This window comes from Cyanistes caeruleus, chromosome Z (assembly GCF_971803275.1).
Source record: "Cyanistes caeruleus chromosome Z, bCyaCae1.hap1.1, whole genome shotgun sequence".
NCBI classification, from domain to species: Eukaryota; Metazoa; Chordata; class Aves; order Passeriformes; family Paridae; genus Cyanistes; species Cyanistes caeruleus.
The window spans coordinates 73,549,042-73,569,810 of record NC_141732.1 but is presented as its reverse complement, the minus strand read 5'-3'; the positions used below and the strand labels follow the sequence as shown (position 1 = coordinate 73,569,810).

Below are 20,769 nucleotides of genomic sequence, written 5' to 3'. Positions count from 1 at the left end.
TGGGTCTCCTTCCCTCCCACCCCTATCACAGCTACAAACTACTTACCAGCCAGCCTTTCCCAGTTGTCAACTTCAAAATTTCACTTCCTCCTAATTTCTGCTTCTGTCCATAGCAGGCACGGGGGAGCTTTTCTTCCAGGAACCTCTGGGCTCTGATATCATAAAACAACAAGGACCCCTGCCCTGTCCCCACAGTGATGATGTGCTCATAGAAGCTGACTGAGCGGATACCTGTCAAACAGGGAAGAGACAGTGCAGTAAGGAAGAGGGATGCTTTGGCTCTGCAGTGCTGTTGCTTCATGTCTACTATTACCTGCTAGTATTCTCCACAACACACAAGTTTTCCCACTGTTACAGAAATCCCACTTATGCTACTGAAACAGCAGCTTTGATTGCACACATGACTGCCCTACTCCTTAAGACCATCAGCTACACCAATGGTGCACAGTAAGAAGCTTCATCCTCACCAGCCCTCAGGTCTGCCAGATAAGCCAATTAGAGTCCAGAGTACCTTTGCTCTGTCTGCCACAAGCTTTTAAACGAACACACCAAGACCAAGTATGTGGCAGCAGACAGGGGGAAGAGCACCATGCTGTTCTCCTCCAAGAGCTCACACCCTCTCTAGCTACCTCCTAACCGGCAGTAAGTGACCATCTGAGAAAAGTTCCAGCTGTCACCAAGTGCATTGTGCTGATCAACAGGCTACCTGTAAGCAAGTGTAACCATAATATAATCACCAGTCACTTTGCTGCCAAGCTAGCTTCAGAACTATTAATGAGTTTCCACTCAAATATTCTCAAACACACCTTATTTTCAGTAGCTAGAATTTTTAGCACTTTAGCCAGGAAAGAAAACAGAATAGGACTCCTACCATCTAGACAAAACCAAGTTCCACCAGTACATGGGAAGGTATAGTTCAATCTAAACATGTTAGCACAATTCAGTTGTCCCATTACATTAAACAAAAGAGTACATTTTGTTTTCACAAAATCTAAATTTGAAGTCTCAGCTAATCAAGGATCCCTTAGAACTAGTCTTGGGGGAGACCTCTGTATGTAAAAATTTGCAATCTGCAAAACATTCCGTCATCACATCTCCATTTACTATGCAAATACTGTTCTGGGTAGCCACTCTACTCCAAACAACTCTTCCCCACAGGTTAAATTCCACCACATCTATACTTCTATTTCCTTCATGACAGGATGCCAGTTTTTTTGGCCTGGGGCTTTTTAGGCCCTTTTTAAAGTACCACTGAATTATAGCCTAAACAAGCATTCAGGAGAGGAAGTTAGTGAGTTATGCCAGCTACATTCACATGCTAAGTGTTGTCACCATACCAAGCATGGCTGAATGTCACAGAACTTGTATCATCCTGGAATATTCCCAGCAGCACACCTGACAGCAGACAACTGTGAGCTGTGGATGCAACAAGGGAGTTTCCCCTTCCCCTTTGTACAGAGTCCTAACAAGAAACATGTCGTCATCCTTCTTCCTCTGCCACTGGATGTGACATCCACAGCCATCAGCATTTGTGACATGCACCTGGAACAAGGCAAAGCCACATTGTCCTGCTCCAGATATGGGATGAAGTCTTGGCTGCAGACTTAATGGGCAGGAAACTACTGTGCAAGTCTCTCTACTGAAGCAGATTATGAGATTTATATGAGAGTCTCTGCTTTAATTCAGGGAGCTACAAATGCACTTAAGACAGCAGAAGACCTTCCCCCAGCCTCTCTCACATGGCTCTGGCAAACACAGAGAGAAAGCTTTAAGCCCTCTGCAGTCAGCAAAAGCAGTCACTTGGGTAAGAGGAGAAAGGCACAAGAGTAGACCTCCTCTTATTTTTGCTCCAGAAGTGCCCTTGACAAGCCACCCAGGAGAACACTTACTTCAGACAAACAGGTGATGGAGTATCAAGGCAGATGGCATATACTCTTCAATTAAATGTATTAATAAAAAGCTAAAAAAAGGAAAAGCAACTGTGGATCTTTCTCTAACCAAAGAAATTAACTGAAGGAATCCATGATGTACCCACTACTAAGAAGGATATTTAGAACAGGCTTTCAAGAACAACATTCCAAATTGTCTCCTATGGGGCTGAAGATTAATCATTCCCATCATGCTTAAAAGTACAGCCTGTGCCTAGAACCAATCACAGCAAGTTCTATACTCTTAAGCCCAGCTGAGAGTATACCCTTAACCTAACCTACCCTATACCTTAACCCTAAGCTCCAGCCGTACTGAGCCACCACCTTTGTCTGACCTGCTTTTGTGTACAGCACAAGCGAACTGAAGTTAACATGGACTTTCAACTTTGCACTTTCCAAGTGCACACTCCAGCACAGGGGCACTTGGAAACTTAAAGCATATTCAGGTACCACTGCAAAGCACTTGAAATCAGATTTTAGTCCACAGATCAAGAAAGACCCTGTTTCCTAGAGGTGCTACACCACTCCAAGTCCTAGGGAGATCAATAGAAAGTGGAAACACTCAGTATCTTGGGAATTACTGTTATTTATGTGCCTCCACCACCATATGAAATAAAAAGATGTACCTACTCTGCAGAAAACAGCCCTGAACAAAGGTTTTCTCCAGACTCCTTGAGGTACTCCCTACACACATTATCCCCCAATATGGAACATCACATACTTGAGGCAGAAGGTTTCAGCCACCAGCCACCACTGGGCACTGCATACACTGCAATGTCTGGGTCAGAACCTGGACAGAATCCTCGCTAACAGCAAGTAAGGACAAGTGATCTGGCTGGTAAGACATTCAGGTGAATTCTCCTGACATAGACATTTCTCCCATATCTGAAAGCAGAAGACCCTGACACTGATCTAGACACCACCATTCAGTAACTTCATAAATAAGTTTCCTAATCTTTGCAGCCATATGTTCTCCTCCGATAACCTGCCTGATGAGGAGATGGAAACCCAGAGAAAAGCTAAGCAAGGACTGCAACTTATTAGGCTGGGACTAATATGGCACCATGCCTTCTCATGCCTGATAGTAAAGGATATGGAGAGAACTTTATGGAACTATAAAAAGGGTTCTGCAAGCCCACAGGCCTGGCCTGGCATAAGGTTCAACTGGACAAACTGCATCCATATGAGAAACAGCACTCAAATCATGTAGAAAATCAGGAGTTCCAGTCGTGGCTTTAAAATTACAAAGCAACCTTTCCCTCACAGCACAGACACCCAATAAGATAGCACAGAGCAGACAACATGCCTTTTTTCTGATTCATAGAGAAGAATGCAAGAACAGTATGAACAGTGGTAAAAAGACTACATTAGCTTTGAGACAATAAAAAATAGAATAAGACCCAGTAAAAAAATACACAGCAGTAAAATGCATACTTTTGAAAGTTCAGAAATATTTGGATAGTTAACAACTGAGTTGCTCCTAAAGACAGTGATGTTGCCCTTCATTAGATTTCAAAGTTGGTCACATTGGGTTTTTTGTTTGCTCCAGGTATACTATCATGAAACCAAACCTATACATACACTCCTAATTATTTAGCCCATCACTAGAAAAACCTTTCCTGTTCATTAGAAGCTTGACTTACTACAGTTTTAATAGCTACTTCTGCAAGCAAATCATTTGAAGCACCTTTGACAGGCTTCTGTCTTACCACTGCCTCGTTCTTTGGAACAGACGGATTTAACGTTGTGAGAAGGCTGCCTCGGATCCAGAAAGGAGACGTGTGCCTGTGATCCTACTGCATACACTGACCACTCCTGGCCGTAAGCCAAACACACGTTCTCCCTGCAGTATGGCAACTTTGTGGAAAGTAACTGGAAACAGAAAAAGTAAAAATCAACCCATTACAAGAAAAGACTAGGGTGTTAACAGAACAATTTTGTAAGCTATGTTCTAGGAAGCTGCATGGAAATAAAACACAAAATGCGGGTGAAAAGACCCAGAAGAAAGAAACAGGAAACAATGGGGTGCCTTATTTGAAGCAAATTGAGACAATAAAGGCTGAAGCAAAAAGAAATGGACATTTTAATAAAATGTTTAGATCTGTCTAAGCTGCTTCTATTTCTTTAGCAGATACACAGCAACATCAGCTCTCAGCTGAAAAAGCTGATCACATTCACTAGCATAGGTAAGTCTGGGTGTGATTTGCCATTACACTTATTTAAGTGCAAATTCCTTTATGAATTCTACTGATCAAGTATCCACCATGCTCCACTGAATGGTTCACTTCAGCTAATCCAACACAAGCAGAAAGTTAAGGGGGCTTCTTGCCCTCTAAATAAGGATGTGTGCAGAGCCTCTCTCCTTTTCATGCTCCAAACTTTAAAATATTTCATTTCACATAGGACTTTTAAGTGTTTTACAAACACTGCTGCTCTTCAAATATTTGAAGGAAATTAAGAATAGTGAACAGCCTTAACAGCTTGCAGTTTTTGAAGTTTAACTCCAACAAATGGAAAAGCACCTTTGATAGCGTGTGCTCTGCTTTCCAAAGATGAAAATACCCATCCAGGGACACAGCTCCCAGCTCCTATTAGAAGGAAAATAAAAATAAGACAGTTAGTTTCTGTACTATAGATATCCTTAAAAACTCACATCCTATTCTAGGCAGGCTGCACAGTCTGGACTGAACCTATCCATAATCCTGTAAGACTTTATCAAGATAATTTTCATTTTATACTGATCTTCACAGAATACCATACAGTACTTCAGGTATCAAGCAGAATCAAAATTAACAAAAGAGTAAATAAAAATAACTTTCAATACCATAAATCTCACTAGGCAATTAAATAATGAATTATGAGACAGTACAATCTAGAGTTGATAATTCTCTTCATCAGGTCCCACACTGATTCTAACCCTGAAGCAAGTTTCAGGCACTACTCTACTGAAAAATTTGCATGAAGTTTCCATCACAGAGGAGTAACTAACAGCTGTTTTGAAAAATAAAGCCTACAGGAGCACTGTGCTTCCGACAGCACACCCACCACCCTTGCTTCAGACATCTTCTGTTCTTTGAGGGCAGCAGGGAAGACAATGTGGTGAAGAATGAATTGTTACACCTACTAGTAATAACAGGAGATCAGGATAAGGGAGATTGACATTTGTCAAATACCAATAAAATAACCCCAAAGCAAGTGCTCAGGCCTGCCCTGTGAGTCAGTCACCTCATTTGCTGAGCAATCCAGAAAGGACTCAGCACTGAAACAGGAACTGTTAAATGTTAGTTGGTCTTCACAGAGGGCAAAGGAAAGCAGAAAGAGCACTCAAGAATGGTATTCAAGCTGCAAGAGATATTTTGGTGCTTTTTCTGCTTCTTGTAAATATTTCTTTACTCCCCTGCTTAGGATGCAAATCTAAAACACACAGGAAAACTGTGCCTTCTAAAATGTCTGGGGTTGATTTTTCCCCCTTCCGGACTCCTCCATTCACTTGGGGCAGAAGCAGACCTAGCAAATTAAAACCACTGCCTCACTAGACAAGGATGCAAAAGAATCAGAGAAAAATGTATTAGCTTGCTTCTCTGGTATATTCTGTTTAGATTACTTTTTAATTTTTCTAATACACAGGGGTAATTTCAGAACTTCTCAATTGTCTTGCTTATCTTACTGACCTTGTTCTTATTGTTGAAAGCCAATGCTCGGACTTTGCAATTGTCAGGATTGGTGTTCTCCTTGGGGATATCCTTCAGAGCACTGTGTGTTATGTGGGCATAGACAGGAACTTGAGAGAGATTGTGCCTGGCATCGCTTTTGGATAACACATCCTCTGTGACTTCCCAGAGACCCATTGAACCATCCCGGGAACCTGATCAAATACATGAATAGTCCATTCCATATATACAGAACTCCTCTTTAAGAAAAAAGGATTAATCAATAGGGTCTGAAAAAACAGATAATCTTAGTTTAATCTAACAGAACACAATGTTAGTGCCCATATGTTCTTGTTAACAAAAGGATGATTTGTAAAGTTCAGAATATTATGAACTCACTGTCAACTGTCCATATGGTTTTCAAGCAGTTAGACCACCTCATACGTTTTCAAACTGATTAAGATGCATCAAAACCCACAACTCTGTGCAACAATTATCATCATCTCATATGGAGAATGAACTCAGAAACAACTGAACACTATAGGTTCACTATAGCCTGTCACTCTCAGCCTTACTAAAACAGTCAGTTAAACCAGTGGAAAAAATCTCCATAAAAACCTCAGCTGGGTTTATGCCAATTTGGGTTTCCTTGATTTCTATTAGTGTGCTTATGGCTGAGTACACAGTCGTTCATGAGCTGAGCAGAAACATCTATTTGAAGTCTCAATTGTACCACTTTGGATGAAATCTATCAGAAAAATTATTTTGCTAAAATCTGTGCCACTTCTTCCTTAAAGAATGTAACTTAGGCTAAACAAACAAGGACTCATTTTATTTTTCTACTGAATTTGAATACATTAATCCAAAATACAAATCACTAATGTTAAGAACACTGGATGAAGAAAGATGAATGCCTCTGGTTCATTGGACAACACAAGCTTAATCCAAGACCTTATATACATCCCTTCTGGTGTTCAGGAAACTCACTTCCATCTAAGTCAGCTCTGACAGATTTGACAGGTACCTCAATTTCTTCTCTACATAAAGTGAAAAATTCTGTCAAAAGAAATTAATAATGAAGATGCCAGAAAAAAACCTATATATTTGTATGAGGCTATTAAATGTATCAGCTTTGCTATCTCATAGGGTAGAAGCTGCAAAGACAGCAAAGCAAAATATCTTGTTTCAAGAGGAGAGGTCCAGCACAGCAGAGGTGGCTTTTCCCCCTCACAGATGGATTCAGGCATTTGCCGCTATCACCTACTAGAGAAAAATACAAAAAAGGAGCATCCTAGTGGCACTTGCATCCAGCAGCACAACATCCTGCCACTCCATTATATGCCACTGGCTTTAATTACACCTAATCTTGTTTGTTACAGATGTTGAATACTCAGCAGTAAAATTTCTAAACATCTTGACATACTTTTGGAGGAAGCTGTCCCATTTAATAGCCTTGGCAGGGGAAAGAGTCCATGTATGTTGCTTAACTGGTTAGCCCTGAAACCAAGCAGAGTATCATTTGCTACCCTAAGCTCATGCCATCCTGGGAATTATTCATCTCATCTGCAGCTTTTGCCATAAAAATACTTGCTATAACCTCAATGTCTGGAGTTCAAGTATTTCTACTTGACACTTTCATACACAGATGCAACTGAAATCTGTAAAATTAAAACCACATCAGAAGTTAGTTGTCTTTTTTCTCTCTTAATTAGGGTCATCAATGAGTTCTAAAGAATTCAGTTTAGCAAGCAGTCTTGCTAATTGCTTTTGACAAGTTTTTGGTGTCTGAGGTGTAGAGGCTGAAACCTACATCCTGCTTTATAAGCACTACAGTAGAGAATATGGCAGAAAAGAACACTTCTACTCACACATCCACTCAGATTTTTAGAAAATACTGAGTCAACACATTTCAATCTCACATGCTGTGCATTCTATCAGGCCCTTAACTTTCCTCTGGGCATCTGTAATCATCTATGCTGTTCTCTTCAAGCTTACTAGCTTGAATGTGGGCAAGTTTTTTGTAGATATTTGGGGTAGAAACTTGCAAGGATCACATTTTCTATTAAATTCAAAAATTAAATTCCAGGATTATCTTTTTGGGTTTGGATAAAAAAATTCTACTAAACTAAACCAACAATTCAAATATGTGACTTTTATTTAAGACTATTATGATTTTCTGTCACCTGCAGTTTGACAACTGAGTACAGAAAAGTACACCCTGTCAGCACAGAAAGGCAGTAAACTGCTACATTAATGCAACAACAAATTGCTATTTTTGCCTTTACCGAAGTAATTCTTTATGAAGTTAACAATGATTATCAAATTAGTTACCAAAAAGTCATTAACTGATTTCTCTGTAACAGCCTTCTGTATTAACTGCTATAGTGTAAGTGCATATATACACACAACTGTACTGAGAGCTTGATGAAACAATCTGAGTTTTTATTAATTGCTCTCTCACATGACTTCAGAAAACCAATATTGATATCAAGTATTCTGAAGTTATTAACCAATAGCCAATATCCCTACTGAAATTACTCTTCTTATGTGGAATCCTTTCCGGTAACTCATTGTGTTCAAACATCCCCTTACTAGAAACACAGTAAAATTCTAATACTAGAAAAATCAGATCTGGACTAAGGCCCAACAACAAAATAAAATGAAGCACTGTACTAAGTCCAAGAAATGTTTAATTAGACTAGGTATCTCCAAGTGGTTTCAAATGTCCTGATAGAGGTGCTTTACCACTTACCAAATATTGAACATTGCTGTAACATTCAGAGAGAAGGAAAGTTTAAAACACAAACAAAAAAAAGCTCAAGAGGGAAAATACGACTTTACCAGAAACAGCCATAGTATCACTGATCCACGCAATTGAAAATATCCAGTCCTTGTGTCCATCCTGAAAGAAGACAGATTTTTCTGTGACATTATACACAACAGCAGTCTCAAAGCAGACAAGTATTCTTCATTTCAATTTTTAGTACAAGCTCAGAAAGACAGACCGACATTATGAGCATACAGATACAGATTCCAGTATCAAGCTGGAACAGTTTAAGTACCTAACAGTAATTTTAACTTTTCTGGTTTTGAAGTGTGTAATTAATAGAGTAAACAGGTGTTGGAAAAACAGGACTCTGACCAAAGAAAAACTAATCTCAATTCTAAAATTTTCCAGAATTCTCATGTCTTCTATTCTGAAAGCAGCATTTTTCTGTAAAGTATCTACTTGTTAGGGTTCTTTTCTTCAAACACATAACCTACTATAAAAAGTAACCAAAATCTTATGTTTACAATACATGACCTACAGATTAATGTTTCAAGACTCTTTTCTTTAGCATGTGAGAAACCTGTGGGGGGAACAAAATAGACCATAAGACTCTAGTTTTGCTCAAAAAGCTAAAAAAAAAAATCACACAAATTAAGAGCAAGTCACGCAAATCTTTAGTCAAGTCTTGCTGCAGCTGGTTATCTGGTGCTGCAGAAACTCTGACCTGACCTCTGCTGCTGCAATTAACATCTACATGAAGTCCTGAATAAAAAGGAGCTGAATGAAAAAGAGAAACAAGAGAGTAGTGCTCACAGAACAGCACTATATTCTCCAGCTTGTTTCTTTAAAGACTGGCTGTTTTAGAAAGGCCTCAGGATGTTTCAGAAATAAAACCAGTACCAGAGTGTATCAAACTGCCACAAACCACTGGGTTAGAGCTAATCTTCTAAGCCAAGTTCCACCTCTGGAATAATACATCCACAAAGTGCACTGGGATAAGGGGAAAATTTTAACAACTTGCAACATCATTTTAATTTCTCAAAAGAGCTTTTTCACTATAAATAGTTTCAGAGGTCATTATCACAATTAGACCTTTTGTTACACTTTCGGCACTGAAAATGTAAGCTAAAGTAGATGTGAATGAAGGTGAGGAAGAAATCTGACTCAAAGCCCTGAAAATCCACTCATCTTTGAGTACTCAATTACATTTAAGATACCACAACAGAAATGACAACTCGATCAGAAACGTTTTCAGGCTTTGAGAGCTCTACTTTCTTACAAGACTCCAAGAAATTAACCTTGCTCTGATCAAACACACTTCAAAGTAGAAACTTTTTAAGTGATGGAATAAACTTTCCCCAGATATTCCCACTTACATCTCCCACACAGACAGGATCAAGTGTAGGCAGACGATAAATTGCAAGACTGTTGGGGTTGTCTCCACCTGTGGCCAGGAGGGTCCTTGAGGGGTTGATCTCAATAGCATGAATACCACATCCCTGCTGGTTCACCATGCCGGGTTCACGATCCTTCAGGATAGGAATCTTGGTAATTTGGCCAGTCTGGACATCTACTACAAATAACTGGGGAAAAAAAAATAAAACCCAGACATGTAAGTCATCATCAAACAGATAAGAGAAGATGGTCAAATATTACGGATGCTAGCTTTGGAACAGGCTGCAGGGAGCTGCAGAAACTGCAGGCCCATGGCCTCTCAGTCCTGCCTGAGAAGCTAGCCTGAGAACTTCATAGGAGAATTTCAAAACAGTCCTCAGAGACAGAAAACAACTGCCAGGTGCTGTTTGTCTGTCCTCTTGTTTTCCTTGCAGGAGAGAGTCAGGGGGGTAGTGTGTCCCACTGACCAATGACGGTGATGTAGCACTTTGCTAACCAATAAGAGTTTCTTTTCTGTACTTTTCCACGTATCTGTCTATAAGACAGGCCTGAAGCAATAGAGATTCTCCTGTTGTGACTCCCTTGAGAGTCAGTGTCGTTCTTTATTGCCGTTCCCAATCAGAACAACAAAATATCCTCCCTTTTTTTAACTGACATTCTTTTTGAGCTGAAAGGATTGCTGAAAAATGCATAAATTCCTTCTTAAAAGAGGTTAAATAACAATTACAGGTTTATTTCAATCATCCCATTTCATATTCACAGTAAGGGAAGGGAGAGAAATCTGTCATGGAAGGTTTCCCAATCAAAAAAAAAAAAAGCCTTTGAATGTAAAACCCTTTTCCCTGTTCAGTATGACAAAACAACATTTCAGTTTTTTCAGTTTTTCACTGTCTACCTCCCACAGTGAGAAAAAACCTACCTCAAAACAGCCATTAGGCCCCATGGATTCTCCTGCCTCACAGATAATATACTTAACATAAAGTTTTGCCTTTGGCAGACTGACAGTTTATGCAACTAGAATTCACTTCCGTGTGATAAACAGAGAATAGTAACTAAATACAATACTGTCAGTGCAAACATCTGAAGGGAAGATATTTAGCTATATACCTCATCTCGCAAAAAGACAAGAAATTAGAGCAATATGTCACTCACACCTTGTCAGAAAACTCTTTTATAAAGCCTTACAACTCTTCAAACAGACATTATGCCCAGCGTCATGTCCGTGCAGACATATACAACCATGAGGTTACAGTTTAAACCAGAACAAAGGTTTACATTGCCTGCCAAAGTGCACTTTCATTTGGGAGGCTCATGGGCTGGGTCGTTTCACAGATGGTGCTCAGACAGCAGCTGTACTGACAGTCAAATACATCTAACAGAGGAGACAAAGCCCTGTGAGGGAACATGAGTGAGCCAAGGAAAGAGGATCTGAAGCTGACTTGGCACTAAGGAAAGTGATCTAGAATTCATAGCCCAGGATTATAATTAAATTCTACATCATCTTTAGTCTGTTCCTTCTATAATGAAGAATGTTGTCTCAAAACCTCTGGAAGTGAACCAAAGATAATCGGAGTAACAACAAAACCCCTCCATACATTTTAATACACACCGTTCTGAAATCCTTTGTCAGACATTTCTAAAAGATCAGAAGAGAATCTAGGGGTTCTTAGAGAGAAGTTATAAATACAAGCTGCTTTTGGTGAACTCTAACAGAGTGTAGATCTGTTCTTTAATGAAAGCATAGGAAAAATAACATTAAGATAATTTAGCAGCATATCTATTACTTGATATACTGAACTGGCAGAATATTAACGTCCTACCAAAACATGATAAAGGTTGACGGTATGTTACACACATTCCACAAAGCAAGCTGAAATCCACTCATCACTATTGGTGTGTTGTGTCTAGAATCATGCATACCTTCACCTTGCAACTGATTGTAGGCAGCAGTCTTGCACAAACAGATGATTCCTGCAGAGACTGCATTTTCATGTTTACTTTTTTATTTTGCATGTGGTGTAGGGCAACAGCTGAGGTGTAGCTGAGTAGGAGGGAGGCACTCTTCACTTTTCCCAAGCCTTACAAAGCCTTCACTGTGGAGACAGCTGGTAAAAACACAATGCACGTAGCAGTCCCTCTGCCCTAACCACTTGAAAATTAACACCAGCACTGAAGGATCTGGATCAACAATTACCTCTCCTCTCATCCTCCCTTGTCCTTCCAATGTGAGTGTACATCCCCCTTCACCTCTAGTATTTCTTTCCTGCAGAAATTCCCAATTCCCTCCCCTATCCCCCTTCAACTACTGAAAAAACCCCAAACCCTGAACAAAATTAACCATTTAGTAGCTAGGATTAAAGCTTGCAGGTCCCTAATGTTAGTGACACCAGGAGTACAAATTAGGAAAACACATCCACATCTAAGGATGTTCACGGGCTCAGAAGAATTGTGCTGTAGCTGTAACAGATTCACACCTGGAGTGTAGGTCAACTGGTATAAGGACTAAAATTAAAACCCCTTTGCATTCTCTAGTCTGACACCCTCATCATACACCTCTGTTGATTAATAAGAACAGTAATGAAAAATACCTTTAGCTAAATTCTAAACTAATCAGACTAAAAAGATAAAGAACTTAAACTCTGCACACATAAGGGACTGGTATGTTGTTTTGGCTGTGAAGGTCGGAGCAGTAACTTCTCCACTTGCTTGGTAAGGAACTTGTCTACTGAGTAGTGTAAAAACAACCATCACCTCCCTTGAGTAAAATAAGCAAACACTGCCTGCACACAGAGATTCTTACATCACCTGGGGCATCACAGGAAGCAAAAGCTCACCCTTGAAAGCTGCGCCTCTGTCTGGCCAGAAGTCATCCCTATAAAACCAGCACACTGAAGCCAAGATACGCCACAGTCGATAAGACACTTTTAAAGCCAAAAAGGGAGAAACATTAAGAAACAAGAGAAGGACCCAGCTAAGAGTGCAGAAAATTTCAGTACCAATTCAGGAGTTTTAAAGATACCAGAGTAAATAAAATGTAAAGTATTTTCAACTGTTGAAATAAGTACATCTGTAAAAAACTTCAAAGCAGTGTTAGCATTAACAGTCTTGACAATTGACAAAGTCCTGATAACTGAACCATACAGTAATTTTCTCTGTTATCTCAAACAGAAATAAGAACTTTTTCACAGCTACTCATTATATAAAAGCCAAAACCCAGCCCACAATGTTTTCGCTGGACAAAAGCCTCCGAACAGTGAACCACCCTCCAAACACTTAACTGTGTGTATTTGTCTTTTGATTTTAAGCTTTGCACAAAATTGTGTTCTTCATTCTGGTAAAACATATGCACGTCAATCTTTAGTATGCCAAACAACTTAACATCCAGGATTTACCAAATCTGGATTGCTTTGGCCATCTGCCAGAAGTGCAAGGGCCATGCTTCATCTGTGAGAAACACAGCAGACTCAGCTACCATGGTCTCTGCCAGAACTGTGTTCTATACAGGGAAACAGGCTAGATGACATGGAAAAGAGAAATCTATATTCCTTCTTTTTTTTTAAAGCAGTTGAGATTGTACAGCTTGCAGCAGTGATACCACTCAAGGATCAAGGCAGACAAGCACCGTTAAGTACTACAGTTGACACAGACATGAAACTTCATGATCTTTGCACATTTGCAGGGATTGATAGCTGTACACTTATTTCTCTTTCAGCCACCCCAGGACAGCCTGCAGAAGTGGTGAGAAGTCATTTTGGCAAATGACTTCCCTCCAATTACTATATGGCTGTCCTCATGGCTGTCCAACCTGCTTATGATCAAGTTAATGAAGAAACTACCTCACTTCACTGATGAGGGAAGTTCATTAATCAGCTTGCCAAAAGTACAGACTGTGGCAGGGAACAGAGTACCCAAGGATGACAGTATGAACTGCAAAACCCATTATACTCTTATATGCAATACTGAGAGCAGAATGATTAGCTAGGTTTTTTCATTTTTTTAACTGCCTTTCAGGACACAATAATTTATGGGAGAAAAAGACCCAAAAAGCTAACAATCCAATAGAGATAAATTCCTTTCCTATGAATCTTCAACTGAAAGCATTCACTTTAAACAGCATGATTAAAAAAGAGGTATCTGAAATGCCATTTCAAGGCAGCACAGACTCTTGTGTCCTCAGCTGCTGGCCCTGCACAAAAAACCAGAAGTCCTACCCTGTCTTTATTACATAAGCAGGATGGATGGAGCTCTAAAAGGCACAAATAACATGCATGAGAGAGACTGCTCATTCTTCATGCAAGAGCTCACAACATGCTCTGTGCACCACCTCTTCATACTGTGCTCTCAGAAATCACAGGCACATTCTTGTGATTCATAGCAACTTTTGAAAGAAACCGAACTTAAGTATCTTGCCCTGCTAAAAATACTCACTAAGAGAGAACCAGTCACATTCAAGTTTCACAACTGGCTTAAAGTCTTTTAGATCTTTTGAGAATCTACATGCCTCGTCCTCCTCACCATCCACCTAAACAATCTCATCACCTTTGTGAAAGTAACTAGTGCTCAAGTAGCTGCAGGGTCAACTGGATCTGCCTTGGTGAAACTAACCCTACAAGGAAACCTGTCTGCACACAAAGCAGCAAGCTGATCCAGCTGACTCCCTAGCCACACGCGTATCAGTGCTAGCCAAAACAAGCAGGTGGGGACACCCACTTCTGCAAGGAGCACAACTCCAGACTAGCTGAGGCTGGTCACAAAAAGATCTCACTTGCAATCAAATTGGAAAATTATTACTTGTTCTCCTTCAAATATGATTTTTGCTAACAAAACAACAAAAGAAGACAATGCTTATTGTGCTACTACATCAATACTATTGCTGGTCACACCTGACTAGCAGTGATTGATTTTTTCGAGTTCTCAGCCTCAACTTTTATTCAGATCATAAATATCTTTCTTTTCAGTTCGTAAAAAAACTTGGTATCAGGTTTTCTGTTCTGTAGCAATACAAATTTACTAATATATGCGAAGCCCCAAAGACACATGGACATGTTAAACTATCAAACTGGCATCACATGTCTGCTTTCTGCTGAAGATCAAAATAAAGAAGCATAGAATGGTTTGGGTTGCAAGGAACACTTAAAAGTTATCTTGTCCAAGTGCCCAGCAGTGAGCAGGGACATGAACTAGACCAGACTGCTCAGAGCTCTGTCCAACCTGTCTTTGCATGTTTCCACAGACTGAGCACTCAACAGCTGCGTGGGCAACCCATGCCAGTGTGTCACTAGCCTGATGGTAAAGTGTAAGAATCTTTCTTGTATCTCAGGTGACTCTGCCCTCATTAAAGTGAAAACCAGTGCCTCTTTTCCAGTCACTACAAGCCCTGTTCATCTGTCCCTATCTTTTTTTTCAAGTGCCCTTTTAGGTACTGGAAGGACATGATAAGGCCTCCTCAGAGCCTTCTCTCCTCCAGGCTGCGCAACCAAAACACTCTCAGCCTTTCCTTGTCGGAGAGGTGCTCCAGCCCTCCAGCCATCTTGGTGGCCTCCTCTGGGCTCACTCCAGCAGGTCCCTGTCCCTCCTGTGCAGGGACCCCAGCTCTGGATGCTCCAGCTGGGTCTCAGCAGAGCAGAGCACAGGGGCAGAATCTTCTCCCTCCCCTGCTGCCCACGGGGCTCTGGATGCAGCCCAGGACACGTTTGGCTCTCTGGGCTGTGAGTGCCATGGCCAGGGCATGTCCAGCCTCTCACCCATAGTACCCCCAGGTCCTTCTGGGCAGGGCTGCTCTGGGTCTGTTCATGCCCAGCCTGTGCTGATACCGGGGGCTGCTCTCACCCAGGTGCAGCACCAGCACTTGGCCTTGAACTTTATGATGTTCCCATGGACCCACTCCCTGAGCTTGTCCAGTCCCTCTGGATAGCATCCCATCCTTCAGGTGTGTCAAAGCACCAATCAGCTTGGTGTTATCATCAAACTTGCTGGGAGTGTACTTGATCCCCATGCCACTGATCTTGATCCCTATGCCATTAATGATCGTATCAAAGAACACTGGTCCCAGTATGGATCCATGAAGGACTCCACTTATCACTGATGTCCACTGGGACTCTGAGACCAGTACTCTGTGGTTATCCAGCCAATGCCTCACCACCCAACAGTTCATCCATCAAATCCATCTCCCTCTAATTTAGACAGAAGGATGTTGTGGGGGACCGTGTCAAAGGCTGTACAAAAGTCCAGACAAATGACATTTGAGATCCTTTCCTTGTCTACTCCTGCAGACACTGCATCACAGAAAGCCTCTGGCTTGTCAGGCAGGACTTACCCTTGGTGAAGCCATGCTGGTTGCCTCAATTCACCTCCCTGCTCTCCACGTGCCTTAGCAGAGCTTCTAGGAGGAAACCAGATCTCATGATCTTCCCAGGCAAAGAGGGGATGCTGACAGTCAGTAGTTCTTGGAATTCTTCTTTCTACTGTTTCTCAAGATAGGTACAATGGCTTCCCTTTTCCAGTCACCTGGGACTTCATCTGACTGCCATGACTTTTCCAGCATCGCAGGGAATGGCAACTACATTAGCCACACTAACATGCATTAATCTTAGCACAAAACTTACAGGTTATGCAGTAGAGTCAACTCAAGTGCACAATGGCCTTACACATCCTTATTGAAAGGGTCAAAAGCAAAACAATCCACAATATAAAGAAACCACCTGAGAAGTGAGGAGAGGTAAAAGCAGCAAGCAAGTTGGTTGACTTTGAATTCACATTTCCAGAGACAAGACCATGAAATCAGGCACTCCACCTTTCTGTGAAACTCTGAAACACAACCAGCTAATGGACACAGACTTTGTTGTTACTGCATTTGTGCAGTGTCAAAATCACATTTATCATTTTCTATGTGCATTTTACCCTCTGTGTTTAATTTCAGGGGGCTAGGAGACAGCTAATACATGCTGACAGATGGCAAAGAATGGAGAAGTGACAGACATCTGCTAAAGGGCATCCCTACTCTCACCATACCTGGCACAGACACTACCAGGCAGACATGAGTATCACATGCAGTCGACAGAAAAGCAAATACTCTTGAGACAAGAAACCAATACCTGACTATTTGGTCACAAGCTACTGAAAGGCATGTGACTGGAAATATCAGCTACAGGCATCAGAGGTTTATTAATGCTAAGTTTCGGTCACTGCTCGCTGGACTTTGAGTAGAGCTACAAACTAGAGGAGACTTCTCATTCCCAACAAGTGATGAGAAATGTGCTGTCATCTTGATGCTTCCTCACATACGCAAAGCCAGAAGATACATTAACGTGCAAAGCAGGGGGAAATAACTTTCCCCATAGACAGTTCACATTCACAGACAGAAAAGGAACTTCCCATTGTATGCTCACCACAATCCCAGGAGTACAAGACAGGGTTGTTAATTGTATGAGATGCACAGAACAAAGTAGGATCTCTTTGAACAAGTTTAAAGTCTCTAATAGGAAATGAGAGCTGGTGATTTACAGCAGGTCAGCTAAGGCAACACAGCAATCTGCTGAAGAGAGAAAAGGTTTCAGCCAGCATTCAGAAACCAACCTATGGATGCCTTGGAAGAACTGCCTGAGAAAACAGGAGAGAGCATTCAGAAAGGAAGTTTTTAAACACAAATGCATCTATTTGGCCTGCCTGGAAAAACAAAAAAAAAAACTGAACTAGATTCCAAGTAAATGTATTCTCAAGCAACTGGAAAAGAATTAGCTTATTTTATTTAGGTAATTATTTATAGCTATTATAGTTTTTCATCTTTAACTTTGCAATTAGTGAAAGGATTATATCCTGAACATGTACATGTAGCAAACAGAGCAAAGGAAGCTGAAAAATTACGGAAACCTCTTTTTAGACATTATTTTAGTCTTCATAATTTCCTGAAACAGTAATGAGGAAGAAAAACCCCAAAACACAGGAATCTTGTATTCTATGTTTTTGTTTGCCGTAAGCCTGTCTCCTACCTAAGTCTCATGAGTTTCTCAATGAAGCCTGAAGCGAAGACTGCAGATTACAGATCTTCTTCTGTGACAGACTGTTTCTTCTATATATCCTCACAGCATCAGTCTTTGGTAATTTTGGTACCTATCAGAACATAACCTAAATATCTGCACCGCTTAGAAGTTCCCTGCTCATTCATTTTAATTGGAAAAACATTAAGGAGACATGCTTTGGCATGGCACAGAAAGATCTTGAGGCAAAGAAGCAACTGATACATGCAAGGTCTAGGAAATTCTTACAAACAGGAATCCTGGCTCTGCAAAACTCAGGTGAAAGGTCTGTGTGATTTCCCTTGAAATTCTATGTGCCTGTATGCTTGTAATAGTTCCCATAATTCTAAATCTACCAGAAAAAGCATGCACCTCTGCAGAACACAAATATCTGAAACATTTGATTTACAGCTGCTCAACTATGAGCACCATGATTCACTGGAGAAGAATAAAGTTATTTCACACCCTGGAATAGTTTTAAGGATAAAAAGTTACTTCACATAATTAAACTAATCATATTATTCATCAAAAAAGAGTTATTGACAGAGAGCTCCATATTTTCTTCAGTATTTTTATAGTAACTAGTACTGCCAAGTGACTAAACCCAAACCTCCTCCTCTATGACAAGAGCATATTTTTGTTTCGTCATTAAGAACAGTGAATCCTCCTGGCACTGCACAGTGATGGGCAATTTATAAATTAAATGCTAAAAGCACTCAGTGCCACAGTCAAGCCCTGATTAAACTAACTGCTATAGTTTGTATTCTTCTCTTGCATTAACTTAGTGCAACTCCAATGCAGCAGACCTTGCTGAAGTCAACCAAGGTGTTTTCGATTTAGTCCCAGCTTGAATACCACAACTTCAGCATATGAGAATAAGCAAAGGCATTTTTCATTAATAGGTCACACACTCAGGAGATGAGAGAGAAAAATCTCATAATTAGAGTGTAGAGTTTAACACTTCACTTGTTCAAATGTGAGCACAAAGCAAACAACGTACAGTTATTACAGCACTCATAACTCATATATGATCTTTCACAATGCTGCAGGGACTTTTTCTGCAATCATTCTATTTTGCTTAATGACAGAGAAGGTCCGTCTCTAAGTCTGGCTGTGGACAAGCACCCTTGGCTGCAGCATGTGCAAAGGGAACAACAATACTGCTGAATCCCTCTTCAGCTCCATGATTGTTTGGTCCCAAACAATTATCTGCAAGGTTGCGTTAACAACCCACTTGTCCATTTATCTTCGCAGCAGATGTGCCAGAGCTACCAAAGTTAAAGAACACAGCAAAATTATTGCAACTCTATAAAACATACAGTCATCTTGCTAGAGTAAGCAAGATTTTTGGGAGCTTGTATTTCAGCAGGAGTTTGTCTCCTGTAAGCAGCTCTACAACCACAACCAGTTCTGGCTGCTGACTGGCTGAGGAGATGAACATATGTGGAGAAAGTAGGCAGAGAGATTCTATTTTGAGCTTATTGCTGCTAAAAGATTGCTTTGTTTATACAGTTAGGCTCCGCATCTTAAGAGCTACTGCATAAAATCTCCCCCTGTGCAACTGTGAATAGTAACAGACCATCTCAGAATGTTTAATCATCCAAAATGGAAAAAAAAACAGCCCACTGTCCCTTGCTGATCAGACCACTAAGCATGGCTTTGGCATGGCACAGAAAGATCTTGAGGCAAAGAAGTAACTGATACACTCTGAGATTTAAGAGCTGCTTCACCTATGCATTCATTCCTTGTAACCCTTGATTCCCTTCTGTGGCACCAAGCAACCTGCAGTGTAGGATTTTGTACTAATTCAATCACAACTCCATGCATGAAACTGCTATCTCAGCCAATGAACTTGGGCTAATAACTCTAGCAGAGAGAATATTACCTAAGAAATATGATCTCCTCCATTTACTTGTCCCACAGGACACCATTTTAATATTCCCATGAAATGTTTGAAAGCATCACTTCAAGAATCTGAGGAGCTTTTAGTTTTTGTAGAAGCATGTAAAAATATATAAACCAGAGAAGTTATTCAAGCACTGGAGACAGTTTTAGAGTGAAGAATTATAAAGTCAACAAGCAAAGGATAACACTGAAAATCTGGAATTTATTTTTTAAAAAAGTTCAGAACATTTCTGGCTGTTCTGACAAATATCTGGAGTTTAACCACAGGTTTTGAACAACTTTTAAAAGCTATCAGCATAGAACCATATGTAAAACCAAACTGTGTAAGACTGAACATAACAGAAAAAAGAAACCTTAGCAGCAAGTTCGGCCAAGCACTGACAGCCACCATTAGAGACACTAATATCTGTTCATTAGAATAGCTTCTCATCTGCAGGACAAAAGGAAAGATCCAATCCCACTGTTGCTCCTCATCCCACAGCCAGGGGTAAATCACTCTGTACAGATCACACAAGTGCTTTACTGGGAATTACAGTGCAACATTTTCAGATGAGGAAAGATCGTCCTTAAGCATTGCTTTCGTTCAGTTAATTGGGCGCGATTTTGACTCCACTCCTAATTCCTAATGTTTTCCCTGGCCATCCACACACTTTGATTATGATAAGCAACTTTTGAGGGTAGAGGTGGAATAATTAACAGAGGAAAGGGAAACAGCGAGGGGTGCCACTCACCGTGTTGCATTTTGTCCCGCACACCACTTGTCGGTGATTGAGCCACTGGGAGGCAAACACTTTATTGAGTGTTCCGAGGTGAAATTCCCTCTCCTTCAGGAGGCTGGGGAGCTGCTGGGCTGCGTATCCATGTAACAAGCGGTGGTAGCTGGACTCATTCTGCATCCGGACCTCTCTCCCTTTCACGTAGTACACCAGAGACCTTTTCACCGGCGGGAGCCTTTTCCTTTTGTGAACCGAGTGATCCCACCCGTACTGTGGATAATAAATTTGGATAGTGGATAAACCAATTAAAACAAACTTTAAGACACCACCCTTTCAAATTCAGCGATATTCCCAGCAAAACCCTGAACCCTTCCAAACCACCCATGGAAC

At 40.7% G+C, this 20,769-nt stretch overlaps 1 protein-coding gene across 10 annotated transcripts in view; it reads right to left on the bottom strand.

Moving 5' to 3' along the window:
* Positions 1 to 20,769, bottom strand: part of DCAF12 (DDB1 and CUL4 associated factor 12) — a 32,528-nt gene that overhangs the window by 10,670 nt on the left and 1,089 nt on the right. For all 10 annotated transcript variants that reach the window (XR_015281116.1, XR_015281114.1, XR_015281115.1 and 7 more), the window contains exons 2-8: positions 20,395 to 20,649; positions 9,725 to 9,931; positions 8,420 to 8,480; positions 5,600 to 5,793; positions 4,451 to 4,516; positions 3,638 to 3,800; positions 47 to 231 (exon numbers count right to left, since the gene is read on the bottom strand). Coding sequence is in view for 4 of the 10 variants with exons in the window: in XM_086869534.1 (XP_086725660.1) it covers positions 47 to 231; positions 3,638 to 3,800; positions 4,451 to 4,516; positions 5,600 to 5,793; positions 8,420 to 8,480; positions 9,725 to 9,931; positions 20,395 to 20,649 (1,131 nt within the window). In the remaining 6 variants the exon portion in view is untranslated. The remainder of the gene's footprint in view (positions 1 to 46; positions 232 to 3,637; positions 3,801 to 4,450; positions 4,517 to 5,599; positions 5,794 to 8,419; positions 8,481 to 9,724; positions 9,932 to 20,394; positions 20,650 to 20,769) is intronic.